General features: G+C 27.5%; 2 protein-coding genes and 1 pseudogene across 2 annotated transcripts in view; 1 reads left to right on the top strand and 2 right to left on the bottom strand.

Annotated features, from left to right (window-relative positions):
* LOC137806277 (endonuclease 2-like) overlaps window positions 1–15,965 on the top strand; it is a 47,575-nt gene extending 31,610 nt beyond the window's left edge. The window contains exon 9 of the mRNA XM_068606291.1: window positions 15,749–15,965. Coding sequence (XP_068462392.1) covers window positions 15,749–15,864 — 116 coding nt within the window. The 3' untranslated portion in view covers window positions 15,865–15,965. The remainder of the gene's footprint in view (window positions 1–15,748) is intronic.
* Window positions 666–3,490, bottom strand: LOC137806274 (proteasome subunit beta type-1-like; annotated as a pseudogene).
* On the bottom strand, window positions 6,901–8,596 carry LOC137806273 (ribosomal RNA small subunit methyltransferase-like). Its single transcript, XM_068606288.1, has 2 exons — window positions 8,201–8,596; window positions 6,901–7,867 (listed from the first exon to the last, which is right to left on the bottom strand). Exons 1-2 carry the CDS (start codon window positions 8,507–8,509, stop codon window positions 7,127–7,129), a joined length of 1,050 nt encoding a protein of 349 aa, XP_068462389.1. The 5' UTR covers window positions 8,510–8,596; the 3' UTR covers window positions 6,901–7,126.
* Window positions 15,966–17,227: the final 1,262 nt, after the last annotated feature.

The following is a 17,227-nucleotide window of genomic DNA, read 5'->3' as shown; positions in this document are numbered from 1 at the left end:
CTGATGAAAACAACTTAGTTTCTGACAGACACAGCAACAGGAAGTTGGAGAAGAAAGGATGAACATCTCAATACAGGATACTTATAAACAAAGTAAAGCAGAAATCACATCAGCATCTAAGCAACTATGATCACATGAATTCAGCTGTATGAAGCTATTATAGGAAATACTTTGTACTTTTCTACTAGCTAATCTCACAGAATCACCTAGCAACAAATATTGGAATATTGGAATTGTAAAAATCATTACCTACTTCAAAACCTTGCGGAAGGAATGAAACGAAGAAGTTCCCTTCATGAACTTCATTAATTGCTCCACATTCTACTCCTTCACTGAGTTCAAAAAATCTTTATTTGTGTTCTGTTTCAAAAATACATTCTTCATGATTTTGGATATTTTCTACTATGCTCGATATTTTTTTTTAAGTCGGTTCTTAATGCATTTGGAATCTGGATATTCATTCAATTTGAAGAAAAAGTTTGGTGTCTTTTGAAATTGTTCAATCCCACTGTTCATCGAAGACTCCAACGAATTGAAAACTAGCCACCTCAAGGGCCATAATTATAACGTAATTTTGAGAAAATATTTGGGGACGTACGAGGCAAAACACAACGCAATCGTGAGAGATGGACAGAGCAACCAAACATGCACACTAAAGCTATAAATTAGACTACGACAAAAAATCCAATGCAAATATAAGTGAAATCACAGTCTAGTTATAATGCGAACAGAGTAATACTTGTTCAAAGCAATTTCACGAGAAATGCTATTCTTAATTTCGACTCATGGGAAAAACCCAATGTAAAATTCCAGAAGCATTTCAAACATACTGTAGAGCATTAGTCTTTCCTTAGGTCCATGTATTCACGAAGACCACTGGATTTCAACCTTGTCTCCCTGTAAAAACATTCACATTAAGTTGCAAGTTCATTGCAGCCAAATGGTAATTATGTATGTCAGACAAACTTACCGTGTATATGTCTCTCTCAGTTGCAGATGCAAAAACGCTTTTGACCAGATCAACTGCTTCTGCTTCAGACAGTGGAGTAACAGCATCCTGAAAGAAATAATATTTTTAATTAGGTGTCAGTCCATAAAACTTGAAGAATCAAATATTTCAAGCAAAGCACCAATTTCAGAATGTTACCACGGCAGGTAACAGGAGTGGGCTAGGAGACTTCAGCTGGTTATCAAGAGATGGCATAATAAGTGTGGATCCAGAACCCTGAGAACTATATCCAACCCTCTCATAGGAACCAACGGCATCATATGTGAAAACACATCCCTTTGTCAAGGCCACCCAAAACATTGAATGCATAATAGGGAAAGAAGCGTTTGTAGTAAAGTGTGTTTGAGAGAAGCTGAGCCATTGCAGGGCAGCTCATTTGTTTGTTGTGTTGATGCTGATAAGTCTGCATTCAGAGTCAAAAGATGATATCACATCAGTCCACCAAAGGCTTCCAAGCATTTTGTCATGGTAAACTGAAGGTACATAACAAATTAGGGTCTAATACAGCAGTTTCCCTAGTTTTACAACATAAAAGGGTAGCCCAGAGCCCAGACTCTCCTCTAGTGGGGTCTGGAGAGGGGGGAATATAAATGCAAAATGTAAAGGTATAAAACTTGAGGCAAAGTCAAGACCCATTCTTTATGGTACACATCAATATTAAGTTGTCACTACTAGGGCAGAAAATCATTATGTATGTATTCCCTAACTCAGATCAAGCAAGCATATGTACATTATACCTTCCCCTTTTCCTCTGACTTATAATGCTTGTGATTTCTTTATGCAAATCCATGAAGATCCTTCCTTTCATTGGACACAAATCCAACCCTAAAACTATTACTTTATACAAATCTACAAGTCATTTTCAGTACTAATCTTCTAAATATCCCTTCAGATGTGCTTCCTTATCAATAATTTCAAACACCTATATGCTGGAAAATATTGTAATTATAATAATAAAAAGAGGGTCCAAATATCCACAGTTCTTTCCATCATGGTTATTGAGGGGCCTACTATTACTAAAATGCATTGAAATTTTGATCATGTAGCTAACATAACAGTGTCTAACTCTGGAATGTTTTAGAATTTAATAGAAATGGGAAAGAGGGAAGCCAATAAACACTTTAGTGACTGGACATAATTGGATACGTATAATAAACTGTGAGATGGCTCATAAGTAACTCTAACTTCAAAGTATTAGATGATACCATTGACCCTAAAATTCAAATGGCAAGCTGCTAAGTACCTTACGATCTAATCAAGAAAATTTAGTAATTTTAGGTTTCAACCTAATTTAAATCTACGAGCACAGTATATGCATACAGACAGACTAAAATTGATAAGTACTTAAAATATTGTATTTTCATCTACTAAATTTTGATTTGTGCGGTTGTTGTTCCACTGAGGATACATGCAAATGCATGTCATGTAGAGTGGTTAAATATTTGGCCGTGGGTGGATTTGGTGTTCACAGTCTGCTTCCTGTTGTCGGCATTTATTACATGTTCTAGATGGTGGCAATTAATGATTGATGTTTACAGCTTACAACTAAATCTAAAACAAAAAAACAACTAATCCGATAATATACGTAGGAAAAAAAACTAGAAGCTTTATTAGTGTTAGTCTGGGATAACTCAAGTTTAACAAAATAATCACATTTTTCAAAACACCGATTGGAAGGAAAGCTGATAAAATTCAATGATTATATAATCTAAACCTAAGTATGATTAAATCAATCCATTACACCATGAAAAATATCAACATATACCTTCAACACCTTACTTCCACAAATAATAACATATTATTGACATTCACAAGCGTTAGTAACACTATTCAGTTGTTTCAATCGTTGAGTTTTGGCTCACCAAATGCCTGGCAGACAAAACGTTCTGCAAGGCTTTCACATCAGCTTGAAAACCAGAAGAAGCCATCACACACTTCTCCGCCCTGTCGCGAAACAATAGAAATCTTAGTTCACATCCTTAAACAGCACAAACAAACAAAGTCCCTTGTGCAATGCTAAGATCAAGAAAATCAAATAAGCGATAATAAAACCCAATCGAATTTCAGGACAAAAAAGTAATTATTTAGGGCGAAAATTAATTGAAGGGGGAAATCATACAATTGGGAGATTTTGGAGTAATCCCTAGTGAGGATGTTGTAACCGGTGGACATCCTGGTATCTGCTGCGATAACACCTCCAGCAATTGCAACACATGATCTATGCAAAGTGAAAATAACAAATCAACTTATGAAAAATTGAAAATACTCATTAGAGAATCCTTACCCTCCATTGTTATCGTATGGAGACCAATTAGCGTGTTGCTTCGTCATGGTGAGTGAACGGAAAATGGAGAACACAGAGAACGGAGAGGAGAATGAATTAGGGCGTCGAGTGAAAAAGAAAGGTTTTTTTGTTTCACTTGCCTTAAGGTGTCTTTGTTTCCATGGGGAGGAGGGAGGAAATATTTTTTTGTGTTTGTTTCAAGGGTTTTGAGGGTGGAGGAGTGGATGGGGAGAGGGTGAGTGATTTTTTCCATTCTTCACAAAATGAAGAGTTTTGTGAGGAGTTAGGTAGATGATTGTATTTTACCAAAATAGCCTTAAACATGCATTTTATTACAATATCAAAATTAAATATTACATAAATTTATTTATAATTTCAAAAATATTTAATTATACTATTAATAACAACATACAATTATAAATAATAAAAATAAAAAAATAATTTTTTTATAATATTAACAAAATATATATAGTTATATAAAATAATAAATGAATATAATAATAAATATTATTTTCATAAATTTTAATATATTTAATAATTTTATTTCAATTTAACACAAAAATATTTTCTATTATATTTTTAAATTTTTTATTATAAAATATAAGTAATTATGAATATTATATATTAACAAAATTAATTAATTCAAACCTACACACACAAAATCATAATTCATTATTAAAATATTTTTTAATAACAAAGACAAATTTGTAAACTTACAATAAACCATCCTCACAAATCCACTCTATCATTCCTCAATCCAAACAACCTCACATATTCTCACACATCCTCTCTAATCCTCACAAATCCACTTCCTCCCTTCATCACAAATCTCCACCTTGATCCAAAGAGGCCTTAGTCTCTCTTGTTTTTTTTTAAGACTATGCACTTCAGATCTGTGTCTTTGCCAACACGAAATGCTTTTTTACAAGTATTTTGATTTTCGCACTTTCACAATGTAAATATTTATTTTGTATTTTTTTTTTTACTTTTATCATGATAGTAATTTAAACTATTATATAGATTATTTTCAATCATTAATAATTTCAAAAAATATTAAAACTAAATATTAAAGTTTAAAATAATAATTAAAAAATAAAATATATTCATAAAAATATTTTCAAAATTACTATTGAAGATAAATTCTTAAATATATTTTTCTAAAAAGTGTTTGCCTTCAAAACGATTATATCTTGGACTAAGGTTTTTTGTCTATTCATTTTTTTCTAAATAAAAAAATAAAAAACCTCGTTCATTTATATTTTGATTTGAAATGAAATTCCTAAAATAATTACAAAGTTGATGAAAAAAATTTATCTTAAAACCAGTTTTCTCCCCAATCAAAATATAAAAGGACTGTTTTTTTTTTAATTTAGAAAATTAGAAAAAAATAATAGACAAAAATACATAAAAAAAAAAGCATTAGAGAAGACCTATTAATAAGAATATATTTTCATATACAAATTAATAAAAATATAGTTACAGTGAAAATAAAATAAATGTTAATATATAACCATCATCAATATTTATAAGATTTAATATGTAAGTATTTTATCAATATATTTTATTTTTATTATTAATGAAAACACATTCATCTATCACATCATTATTTATAGTTATATTGTTGATATGAATTTATAAATTATATATATTTTTAAAAGTTAATAAATATAAAAATTTATAATTTATTTTAACAAATATATACAAAAATATATATATATATATATGATAATCATAAAAATTACATGAGAAAACCAAACACATTCATCTATCATGTATTTCTTATTTTTTTATTTCACAAAATGAAATAAACATGTATCAATCACAAAATAAATAAACATTGTATCTACATCTACATGTATTTCTTATTTCTTATTTTTATTATTGTTATATATATTTATTAAAATAAACTACAAACTATAAATTTTATATTTATTTATTTTTAGAAATATATAAACTAAAAAATTATATTAACAATACAAGTCTATGAATAAGTAATATGTTTATTTAAAAATAAAAATGCAGAAAAACACACACAAAAATAAACCATAAGTAATAATTTATAAATCATTGTTTAGTTAAAGGTCTTTTCACTTTTAAGTTATTTTGTATAGACTAAGGATTTGAGAAATTAGACTTAAAGGTTTAACTAAACAGACATTTATTACAGAGTAAAAAAAATATTCACAACTTATATAAAGTACATAAACTTTTATTATATAATTACATAAATCTCTCCAAATTATATAAGTCTTATAATTTAAATTAAATATTAAAATTATTTTTATATAATATAAAAAATTTAGATTTGAGTCTTAAGTTTATATATGAAGAAAGTTGAAAGAATCACCAAACAATATTGAAAAACATTGTCCAATCTTATTTGTTTGAAAGGAAATATCTCATTTCTTCAATAATTTCTTTGAAAAAAAAATTCTTAAATCAAGACAACAATTATCAACTAATATAAATAACAACTTGATAATAAGAACATTTAAATGTAATAACTTTTAATTGCTATATCTACAAAAAATTAAAAAATGAATTATATATAATTAAAAATAAATTGAAATTTAATATATTTAAATTTTCTTAAAATGATCAAATTCTTTATCCATATAACTTTTAATATGTTACTTCAATTTCAAACCTTGTTTATATTCTTTATTGGGAGTTCAAACAATTTTATTTGTACAAAATTATGCTAAATAAAATACTTTTATGTTGTGTAATAAAAAATCAAAAGTCATTTTAATGGCTTTAATTACCACAGACACTGTATCAAAAGTGTATTCTCGAAAAAAAAAATCAAATTTTTAGATGGTAACAATTTATAAGTTTTAACTTTGTGAAATAATTAATTCTGAAAATGGTAACTATTCAATTGTCAAGTCATTCAAATAATATTTAAAACCCACCCTTTAAAACAATATTCAAAATTTAAATTTTATTAGTTAATACATAAAATATAATTAATAAAGTTTCATGTAATTATACCTTTAACTAGGAAATAACCTTGATATTATTTACACGTAAAAGTGGAAAATATTTAAAATTCTAAATAAATCAATATTAATAAATTTTATAATTCTTAATCCATTAGATATTTGAAAAAACTCAATTTTAGAATACAAATTTGTATGATTAGCGATTATTTGCGTATAAGTAATTAATATTTAAAAGTACAATTTTTAAATAATTAATATTAATAAAAAGAATTTTAAATTTTCCTATTTTGTAAACATTTAAAAGGTTCAACTAACAAAAGGGATTTTTAAGATTGTTCATTAAGCATTTTATACATGTATAAGAAAAATAATTAATTCTAAAAAATAGAAAACTTAAATTAAATAATATTAATAAAATAAAATTTTAATAATTAAACACTTCAAAAGATTTATCTGAAAAATATAAATTTTATTATATTATGCCTCACTAATATCCTTTATATGCATAAGGAATGTAATCAATATTTTAAAAAATAAATTACTCTTTACAACTATTATGAAATAATATTTTAATTAATAAAGGGATACTACAAAATATGACTCAATCATTGGAAAAAAATAAGATATATGACATAAGAGAATGAACATGACAACACTCAAAGTTGCAAATCCTCATAAAGTAATGAAGGAAGAACATAATTTAATCAAAACACTATGGATTACATGTAGTCACATTGAAGAAGGAGAACAACAAAATTATACTATGTTTAAGAAAAGTTAATCTGATACCACTCTTTTTTGAAAAATGCAGCCTAATGATAAGACTAATAGGCAAAAAATAGTGTAGACTAAAAAAAAGAAGCTATCAAGAAAATTGATCATCTAAAATCAGGAGAAGTGTATTCCAGCTTTGTTGAACAGAGAAAGCAGGTATAAGAATTCCTGCAATGTGAGCTTGGAAGACCTCTTTTCTTCAAAATCTCCTTCCTTGAGAACACCCAAAACCTTGTTCTTGAATTCAGATTGCACATCATCCGCTTCCCCATCCTCAACTTCCATTTCGTTATCATCTGCTTCATCATCATCCATCTCCATACCTTGATCCTCACCAAAACTAGCGAAGTCCATTTTGGTATCTGCTTCCTTCAGTGAATCTTTCTGTCCAAGTTCCAGCGCCCGCACAGTTCTGTAGTTCTTTTCAAGCAAGGAGATTACACTCTTCTGCCTAAATATTGAACCAAGTGTTTTGTTCTTCCTGTTGAAACAAATCCGCAAAAAGCCATCCCATTCCTTTTGCTTAACTTCAATGCGAGGTTTCCTGGGCTCAATTCGCACTACAGAGGAATCAACCTTGGGAGGGGGCCTGAAGTTGTTTCTTCCAACTTTGAGGAGGTGGGAAACTCGAGCATGGAGTTGAGTGTTCACCGTAAGACGACAATACAGTTTATCATCAGGCTGAGCAACCAGTCTCATGGCAAACTCTCTCTGGAACATTATGATTGCAGCCCTAAATACAGGCTGGTGATTCAGTAACTTGAATGTCAGAGGAGAAGATATTTGGTACGGAATGTTTGCAACACATATGTCAAAATAAGGAAGTTCCGTCTTCAGCACATCACCTTGGATAACCTGAAACCATGAAAATAAATAAAACATTATACAAAAACATGTTAATCCAAACAGATTCTGTGTTCACCATGCATCATATAACTCATTGAAAATAAGCACTTCAATATACATAATAAATTGTTCTGATAAGCTATTAAAAACCTCATTCAAACATGCTACCCCAGAGAAAAAGGTTCGGTTTTTTGGGGTCACATACCGCAATGGTCTCCAGTAACTTCTTGTGTTTCTGGTTATTTTAAATTTTTATAGAAAAAATTGACAATTCGCACGAAATAATTTTTTTGAAAAGGGGAAAACTTAGGAATGAAAACTGAAACAGAGAGTGAATCATACAGTGAGGCGATTGGAGTGAGCAGTGCCCTGGAACCGTCGCTGGAGCTCGAGAACCATGCGGGGATCGATTTCGACGGCGATGACCTTCTTGGCGGCTTCTAGAAGCTTCTTTGTAAGGTTTCCTGTGCCGGGACCGATCTCGAGAACGACGTCAGTGGGTTTTAAGCCGGATTTCTGCACGATGGAGTCGACAAGCAAAGGATTCTTGAGGATGTGCTGCCCCTTCGATTTGTGGAAGGAGATTCCTCCTTGGTACGGCATGTGCTGCGGCGGCGCCGCCTTCTCCTTCTTCGCTTTCCCTCCCGCCATTGAAAGAGCTCACGCGCGCAGTTAGGGCCGGCCGGTGGAAAAACAAGAAAAAAGTGGTTTTTATTCCTTAAAAAAAATTATGATTTGAAGAGATTTGTGAAGAAAATAGATTTTTTTTTTTAAATATCAAAAGTCATTCTAATGACTTTAATTACTGCAGATACTGTATTAAAAGTGTATTCACAAAAGGTTATTTAATCTTCTTCCATGTTTTAAACAAACAGTGAAAAAAATTCAAATTTAACAATTTATAAATTTTAATTTTGTGAAATAATTAATTCTGAAAATGGTAACTATTCAATTGTCAAGTCATTCAAATAATATTTAAAACCCACCTTTAAAACTATATTCAAAATTTTAGTATATTCGGTCTGTTTTACTTATCACATAGCAGTTTTAAAAATTTTAGAGTTTAGGATTTTAAAAATATCTTATATTTAATAATTTTTTAAAACGTGAGTGGTTATTTTCTAGATTTCTTTTTTTTTTCTCTTAATTGAAACAGATTGTTTAGCAAATTTTTAAAACTTCCAAATTTGATTTTATGAGTTTCATTTCTCTCTTTTTCTCTCTTAATTTAAACAGATTGTGAGATATTTTACAAATTTATTTTTCTTAATTTTTATTTTTAGCAAATTTTTAAAACTTTCAAATTTGATTTTATGGGTTTAATTTCTCTCTTTTATCTCTTGATCGAAAGAGATTGTGAGATATTTTATAAATTTGTTTTTATTTTATTCTTATTAATATTTTATTTTTATCAAATTTTTAAAACTTCCAAATTAGATTTTATGGGTTTCTTTTTCTATTTTTTTTCTTTTAATTGAAACAGATTGTGAGATATTTTACAAATTTATTTTTATTAATATTTTACTTTGTCATTATTTTTTTATTTTATAATTTTAAAAAGTTAAAAAGTTAAAAATTCCATTTTTATTATTTTCATTTTATCTTAATATATTAGTATATTCTATCATTTTCACTTATGTCAAATGTGAGTTTTGAAAATTTATGAAATTTAGCAAATTTTTAAAAATGTGAGCGGTTACTTATAAATTTGATTTTCTGGATTTTATTTCTCTTTTTCTTTCTTAGTTGAAATCGATTATGAGATATTTTACAAAATTATTTTTATTTTATTCTTATTAATATTTTATTTTTAGTAAATTTTTAAAATTTCCAAATTTGACTTTATGGGTTTCTTTTCTCTCTTTTTTTTTCTCTTAATTGAAACAGATTGTGAGATATTTTATAAATTTATTTTTATTTTATTCTTATTAATGTTTTGTTTTTAACAAATTTTAAAACTTCCTCTCTTTTATGAGTTGAAATTACATGAAGTTACCTTTAATAATCTTTAATATGTGATATGTAAAAACTTTAGCATATAATAACTATATGATAAGAGGTTTTTATAATAGAAGCACTTTTAAACATAACAATGTTAGAATGTTCATTAAAATATAATGCATTTGATTAAGTTTACTTAATTGTATTTATAATCATCAAAACTTTCTACTAAAAAAATATCTAGTGTTTCTAAACTGTATTAGATCGTTAAAATATTAGTTGAGTTGTTTCAATATTACTACATATTTTATAACGATGAACTGAAGAGTAACAAAGACAATCTTCTTTTAAAACTTCTCAAAGACATCTTATTGCCCATTTTTTATAATCCTTAAAAAGTTTATGTAAAGTATGTGTGGAAGGTTAAAAAAAAATATCTACCATTACGTGGTAAATGAAAAACCTCCTCAATTCAATCATATAATTCTTCGATGCAATTTTGTGAAAGATAGTATATATATTTGCTACCAAATCATGACTTTAGCACCCAACATCTTAAAAGAGGAAAATATTTCTTCTAAAGGACAAGTTAACCAAATAAATAAAAGTTAAACAAAAATTTATTTCTTTAAAAGAGAACGTCTTTAGATTAATTAAAGAAAAGAAAAAAAAAATCTCCTAAGAATTAGTAAAAAATCCCATGATAAATTTGGACACATCTTGAAGAAAGAAATACAAGGTGAATAGATAAAAGTAAGTTGAGAAAAGAGAAATAAATAATCAACAATGTTGAGTTATTTAGTTGTGTAGAAATACAGAACCAAAGTATTTTTTTAATTATGTAATTTGACAAATTTAATAAGAGATAAACTATTTAAATAATACAATACTAATCACCCACTTACTTTATGTCCAAACATGTGTTGTGAAATAATATTTTTTTTTTGTATTCTCTTGAGCAAACAATAAAATATAATCCAGTTCCTTTTGACTAACCAGTGTCTACAATAATTCTAAGAAAAAGAAAAGCGTATCAGTGTATGATCACACTCACATGGCAAAAGGGAACAGTTTTTATTTGCAGACAGAGAAAATCAAGATTTATAATAATTTCTATGCTTTGGTCCTCACAATACCTTATATGTTATAATATTTCTCATGCTTTGCTCGTGACAATATCTTATAGGTACATGTGGACCTAAAGCACATAAATATTTCTGGCACACATATACCTCTTGCCATTTTAAAAGGAAAAAAGGGTAAAACTTGGCAAGCACTGTATGATGAGTAGATACAATGAAACCAAATTCAATGAATATTAATTGGGTTGCTAACATTTATGGATTCAAGTACAAAACTTTGCGTTCTTCAAAGCTCACAAGCTGGTACTACAAATTTTTCTTTTTCTTTTTCCATTTCTTACCCATATCGACTAATCATTCTTCTGCCTCCAATAAAGTTCATATTATTAAAGAAATGAAACTATCAAAAGATATAGACGTGTGAATGAAAAAGACATTTTCGTAGTGAAGTGTTTAATTTTAGGTTGTTTAGAAGTTGAGATTGAGAGTAGTTTATAAACTTTTCTTCTGATAACTTATTGAAACGTCTTTTAAAAATAAAACTATGATAAAACACTAACTTTTAAAATAACAATATCTTAAATATAATGTAATGATTAATCCTAACAATACTACTCGGTACTCGAAACAGACACAATAATGTATAAATCAAATTTTATTTTTTTAATTTAAAGTTGATTTATTTAATATGATATTAGATTTTATGCTAATGAAAGTTTATTTAAATTATTATATCATTCGTTGTAAATCCTTTTCAAAATACTACAAAAATCTAGTCTCTCACATGAGCTAAAAATATCTATTTATATGTTTTAAAGTTTAATTTTTATTGTCAGATAATGATTACATACATCCCAAAATATAAGAAAATTTTGGAATTTAATCTCTCATTCATCTACATGGTGAATGTTAGTTGTGTTGTGCTTAATCAGATTCACTTGAAGAAGATAATCAGACTTTCATAAAATCTATCAGTGTTCAAAGGTAATTTAACCTGACATAGTTAATTATTAATAAATATCATTTATATTTCTAAGTGCCAGCTAAATAATTTTCATCCACACCCCTTTACTCTTGTAATTTAACAATTATAAACGAATTACTTATTAGATTAGTTAAACTATAAGAAAATGAAATGTAAAGCTTATGACTCTCTTAAATTATACTTATATTAACTCGATTTTTAATCAAATTCTGTGTTTCGATTATTGAAAAGAAGATATTATCATTATTTTTCCAAAATCATCAATATTATAGTCTTATATGGCTCAATAATCGAAATTAAAAATATTTTATATATTTTTTCTTCCTCCAACTCATCATAATATTTTTTTTAAAATAAACTCATGAAAAAAAAATGTTATCTCTCCAAGGGTTGGAAGAATTATTATATATAAGTTGTATGGTTTGAGGGATGGAGCAGGGAAGTATGGGGAGTTATAGAATTGAGATAGTGGTGATAGTGTCATTGATGGTTTTGGTTCCCAATGCAAAAGGGTGGGGAAAAGATGGTCATGCCATTGTTTGCAAGATTGGTCAGGTATCTATCTATAGCTATTACGAAGTGAAATTTAAGTCTAACTCAATTCCATAAAACCAGTTTATGTGTTGAGGTTGAGGTTTGTACTTACTTATATACAATGAAAGGCTATAATCTCTAGTCGATGTGTGATCTCCAACAGTAGCTTTCTTCTCTTTCTCTTCTCTCTTTACGTTGTCTTCCAACTTTCCAATTTGATATTTTCAGGGTCGCCTGAGCAGTGCAGCTGCAGAAGCTGTGAGCAAATTGCTGCCTAGATCTGCAGAAAATGAGTTGGCTAGTCAGTGTTCATGGCCAGATGATGTGAGGAAGGTCATTCCTTGGTCTTCTGCCTTGCACTTTGCTGATACTGCTGACTCCGTTTGCAGTTACGATCACACCAGTAAGTTGCTTTCAATATTTTGTTCAAAAAGGGTAGCAAATAACCTCAGTTTCCCTCAATCTGTCACTCATCTACTAAAAATAGGTAGATTGGATTCGTTAAGGTTATATGGATGAGAGAATAATATGTCACTTTCTAATTTTTTTTTCAACTTTTTTTTAATTATTTTGTTTTAAATATTAATTTGAGTGTAGTTATTAATATCATTTTGGAAGACAATAAAAACAAGGAAAAGATAATAAAATTAACTTCAATTTTTAATAAAAAAAAATTTAATGTTTAACAAAATAATTTAAATATAAATAATATTTTAATAAATAAAATTATATATAAAAAAAATAATGTAATAAAGTTTTATATAAAATATTTACTACTATCAATTTTAATTATGAAAATATAAGATTTTTCTTTAGAGTGTTAAAAATAAAGAAGAATTCACTGAAAGATTAGTTCGTTTGTTCCCGTTATGATTTGTGTGAATTGACAAATTAGACGGACAAATCAATAGAGTGTTATTAAAAATGATTAATTTTTTTATTTTTTATTACTTAATATTTTTTTAAATTAAGTATCTAATAAAGTAAAAGCTTCAATTTTATAAAACAATATTATTTACAGTTATTTATATATTATAAATTAATGAGCACAACATGAAATATGTTATGTTTGATAATTATATATGTTGGAATAATGTTTAAGAGTGTTTGAACATTCAGGAGATTGTGTAGATCAAAGAACAGGAGTTAAAAACCGATGTGTTGTGGCAGCCATTTCCAACTACACCAACCAGCTTCTCCAATACGGAACTTACACTCAATCTAATTGTAAACCCTTCTTCTTTCAAACTAATCTTATATATTCTCTTCTTTTTACGCTAACAATTTTTCCTTCATTATCTTATCTATCAGATAACCTCACTGAAGCTCTTCTCTTCCTTTCACATTTTATTGGAGACATCCATCAGGTATATTTTTATTTATATATGCATTCCACACTTGTTTTAAATCAACTTCTTTCACCCATGAAAGAAGAAAAAACTTAATTTCTTCCTTAGTTAACAAATTTTTATTTTTTAGTTAGACATAAGATTATCTTATTACCTTTTAAAAAAAAATTGTCTCACATCGAATCGAATAGAGATAATAAAATTTGATAGTATATAGGTTGATGTAAATTTTATCTTTTAAATCAATTTTGTAAAATTAAATTAAATTAAGTTTATTTTTATTTGATGCTGTGACACAAGTTGAGAGTTCAGATTTTTACCAACTTCTTATTGAGGAAAAGTAGTTATGTAATTAATTTGATAATGATAGAATCTCATGATTAATAATGAATTATATACTTTATATATTTTCTGAGTAATGTAAATATACACAAAATAATAAGAACTTGTCACTAATGCAAAAAGACAAAACAATGACGTCTTATTAAGTGCGATTTTACTAACAGACACACTCGTAAAAAAACGTGATGACATTTTTTAAATTAAGTTAATTTACAAATGCGACTATTTGTAACAGCTGCACTCGTAATCAAGCATGTGTTCTGATTTACAAGTGCGACCCTTATAAAACAAGCATTTTGATTTACAAGTGTTGTTATATATTATTTTCTTATAACTTCTTCAATAATATCAATTATATAAAATGTATAATGACATTTTATTCACCATTATATGCAGCCTCTACACTGTGGGTTTGTGTCAGATCTGGGTGGCAATACAATAAATGTTCTTTGGTACAACACAACCCAAAAACTTCATCGTGTCAGTAAAATTCTTAGCTTCCTTCACCATATATACACCAACCTCATTTGTTAACACTCCACTAATCGTATATCATGTGCAGGTTTGGGATGATAACATAATTGAAACAGAATTCGAAAGATTTGATGAGGATTTTGACGGCTTGGTTGATGCAATTCAAAAGAATATTACGGTATTGAATTCAGCATCTGTTTTGGTCCCTTCAATCTAATGATTATGATTTTTTGTTGTTGTTGTTGAAGTTTTATGTTTTCTTCACTCTCACTTTTTTTTAACAAATAGAAAGTATGGGCTAATGAAGTAGAAGATTAGGAGCACTGCAGTAATAATGACATATCATGCCCAGCTTTGTACGTATGCTTCCATTTTTATTTTTTTTGTATTTTGTTAAAGCTTTTGTTACAAATATTTTATAAAAAATTGCAAGAATAAATAACCTTTTTATGAATAATTTCATGTAGATTTTTAAAAATTTACAAAAATATTTATGGAAAAATTAAAAAAAAAATGAAAATTTGTAGTAATATATAGTTGGTTAACATGAGTGAGTTTTTCAGATATGCATCTGAAAGTGCGGAAGATTCCTGTAAATGGGCCTATAAAGATGCCACTGAAGGTTCAGTATTAGATGGTACGCCTTCTTCCCGCACCTTCTTATTTTTTTCTTCACCTCCATGGGGTAGTGAAACTACTATTTAACCCTTTATAACTAAAACCTTCTATAGTTTAAATATATCATTTTAAATCGCAAATATCTTTCAAATTTTAAAATTTAAAATACAAAATTGTATTTTAAATTTTAGAATATATTTTCAAAGTTTGAAAATATGAAATCTAAAATTTGGAGTAAAAAAAATCTAAAAATTTGAAATATAAAATTTATTTCAAAATCTAAAATTCAAAATACAATTTTGTATTTTCAAATTCTAAAGTTGGAAAAGTCTACGATGATGTAATTCATAAATAGAAAAAAAAAACTTACACCTTTTGCCAAAAATGGTAGTTTTGGAAATAAAAACTTTATGGAGGTACAAAGAAAAAAAATCATGTAGATGAAGGTAGAAATTGTCTTTTGATAGTTATGAAACATTTTCTTTTATATTACTTTTTTTTTCTAACTATTATTTTTTATCAGCAATTTTTGTTTGTAACTATACCATGAAAATGCATTGTGCAGATGAATACTTCTTATCTCGTTATCCGATAGTGAATTTGCGGTTAGCTCAAGGAGGAGTTCGATTGGCTGCAACTCTTAATCGTATCTTTAACACAAAGTATGCAGCGGTTATTTAGTGTGATTGGATCATGCTCATCTTAACTGTAAAACATTTTATCGTTATTTTTAACGGTGAATCAAATCTTAATAATAAAATATTATCTCTATATTCCTTGGATATGTTTCTACTGGTAATATTGGATACAACATATTTTAATATTGGATCCCAAATATAAGAAAGCTAAAGTCATTTGTTACGAGTGTAAGAAGCTTGTACATTTTAGATTTAAATGTTTAGAGGCTAGTAAAATTTAGGAAAAGCAAAGACTAGTGTGTTGATTCACTCTCCAAGAACTAAATAGTCATTGAAAACAATTAAGTATAAAATATGATCAAACACTATAAAAATATATTATAAGACTATAAAAATATATTATGTAATTTGAAAGTGTTTTATTTGACAGACAATACAACATTATGCAATTTTTATCAAAGTCTGAGAATATACACATAAAAACAAATGGAATGCACATCAAATGTCAAGTTATACACATATGTTAAGCAAATCTCTTACTTAAAATAAATATTCATGTGATTACTCTATGTTTATAGGGAATGTTCGTCTACCAAAGAAAATCTTTTAAAATCATATATTAAAGATCTCTTGATACATAAACTAAATTTGTTTCCTTTATCAACTTCCTGACACAAAGATTTTTAACTTTGATCCAGCTATCTCCCATGTACATAATGCGCGACAAACATGGATTTGTTCAAAAGTCTATATTACCTAGGGAGATAAGCATTATCAGTTACCAAAGACGTTGTGAAAGATAACAGAGCAATAAAAGCAACAAGGAATATTTTGTTATCAGTTATCACTTTTTCTAATTGATTAAAATAAGAATATTTTGTATTAACTTTAATGGATTAAAATTATTAATTAATTATATGATAAATACTTTAATGGATCAATTTTTTTTGATAAAATAAATTTCAAAATTATATAATTGAGTTTTCTCAAGTCACTTTTTCAATCAATTAAAAAGTGAAAGTTTCCTGATAAATATTTTACACTACTGAAAAAAAGAAAAAAATTTAGTAGATTAAAATATAGTTTTTATCAATTAAAAATACTGAAATTATTATATGTTTTTATAACATGTTTTAATTGATTAAAAAAATTTAAAAGAATATTCTCTAGTAATTTTAATGGACCAAATTCTTTTTAATGGATTAAATTTAAAAAATATAAAGCATTTAAGAAGAACTGTATAGTTGGAAAAAACATGTCCCTTCAAGATTATTGGTCAAAGAATCATTTTAATGATGCTTTGATTCTTTCCTTTTCATTTATTTTCTAAGAATGTGTCTCGTTGCTAAATTCTTGGGTATATAAATTCCTGATCGCGATAGTCAAACATTTTGAAAAGATTAACA

The sequence above is a fragment of the Phaseolus vulgaris genome, chromosome 3, assembly GCF_000499845.2.
Source record: "Phaseolus vulgaris cultivar G19833 chromosome 3, P. vulgaris v2.0, whole genome shotgun sequence".
NCBI lineage: Eukaryota > Viridiplantae > Streptophyta > Magnoliopsida > Fabales > Fabaceae > Phaseolus > Phaseolus vulgaris.
This window is presented reverse-complemented; position numbering and strand designations above follow the sequence as displayed.

Bases quoted from the DNA above. Each gene is read 5' to 3' on its own strand.
- LOC137806273 (XM_068606288.1), bottom strand. From the start codon at position 8,509: ATGGCGGGAGGGAAAGCGAAGAAGGAGAAGGCGGCGCCGCCGCAGCAC. The intron at 7,868-8,200 runs GTATGATTCACT...TCATGGTTTCAG, and splicing joins CTCACTCCAATCGCCTCACT to GTTATCCAAGGTGATGTGCT.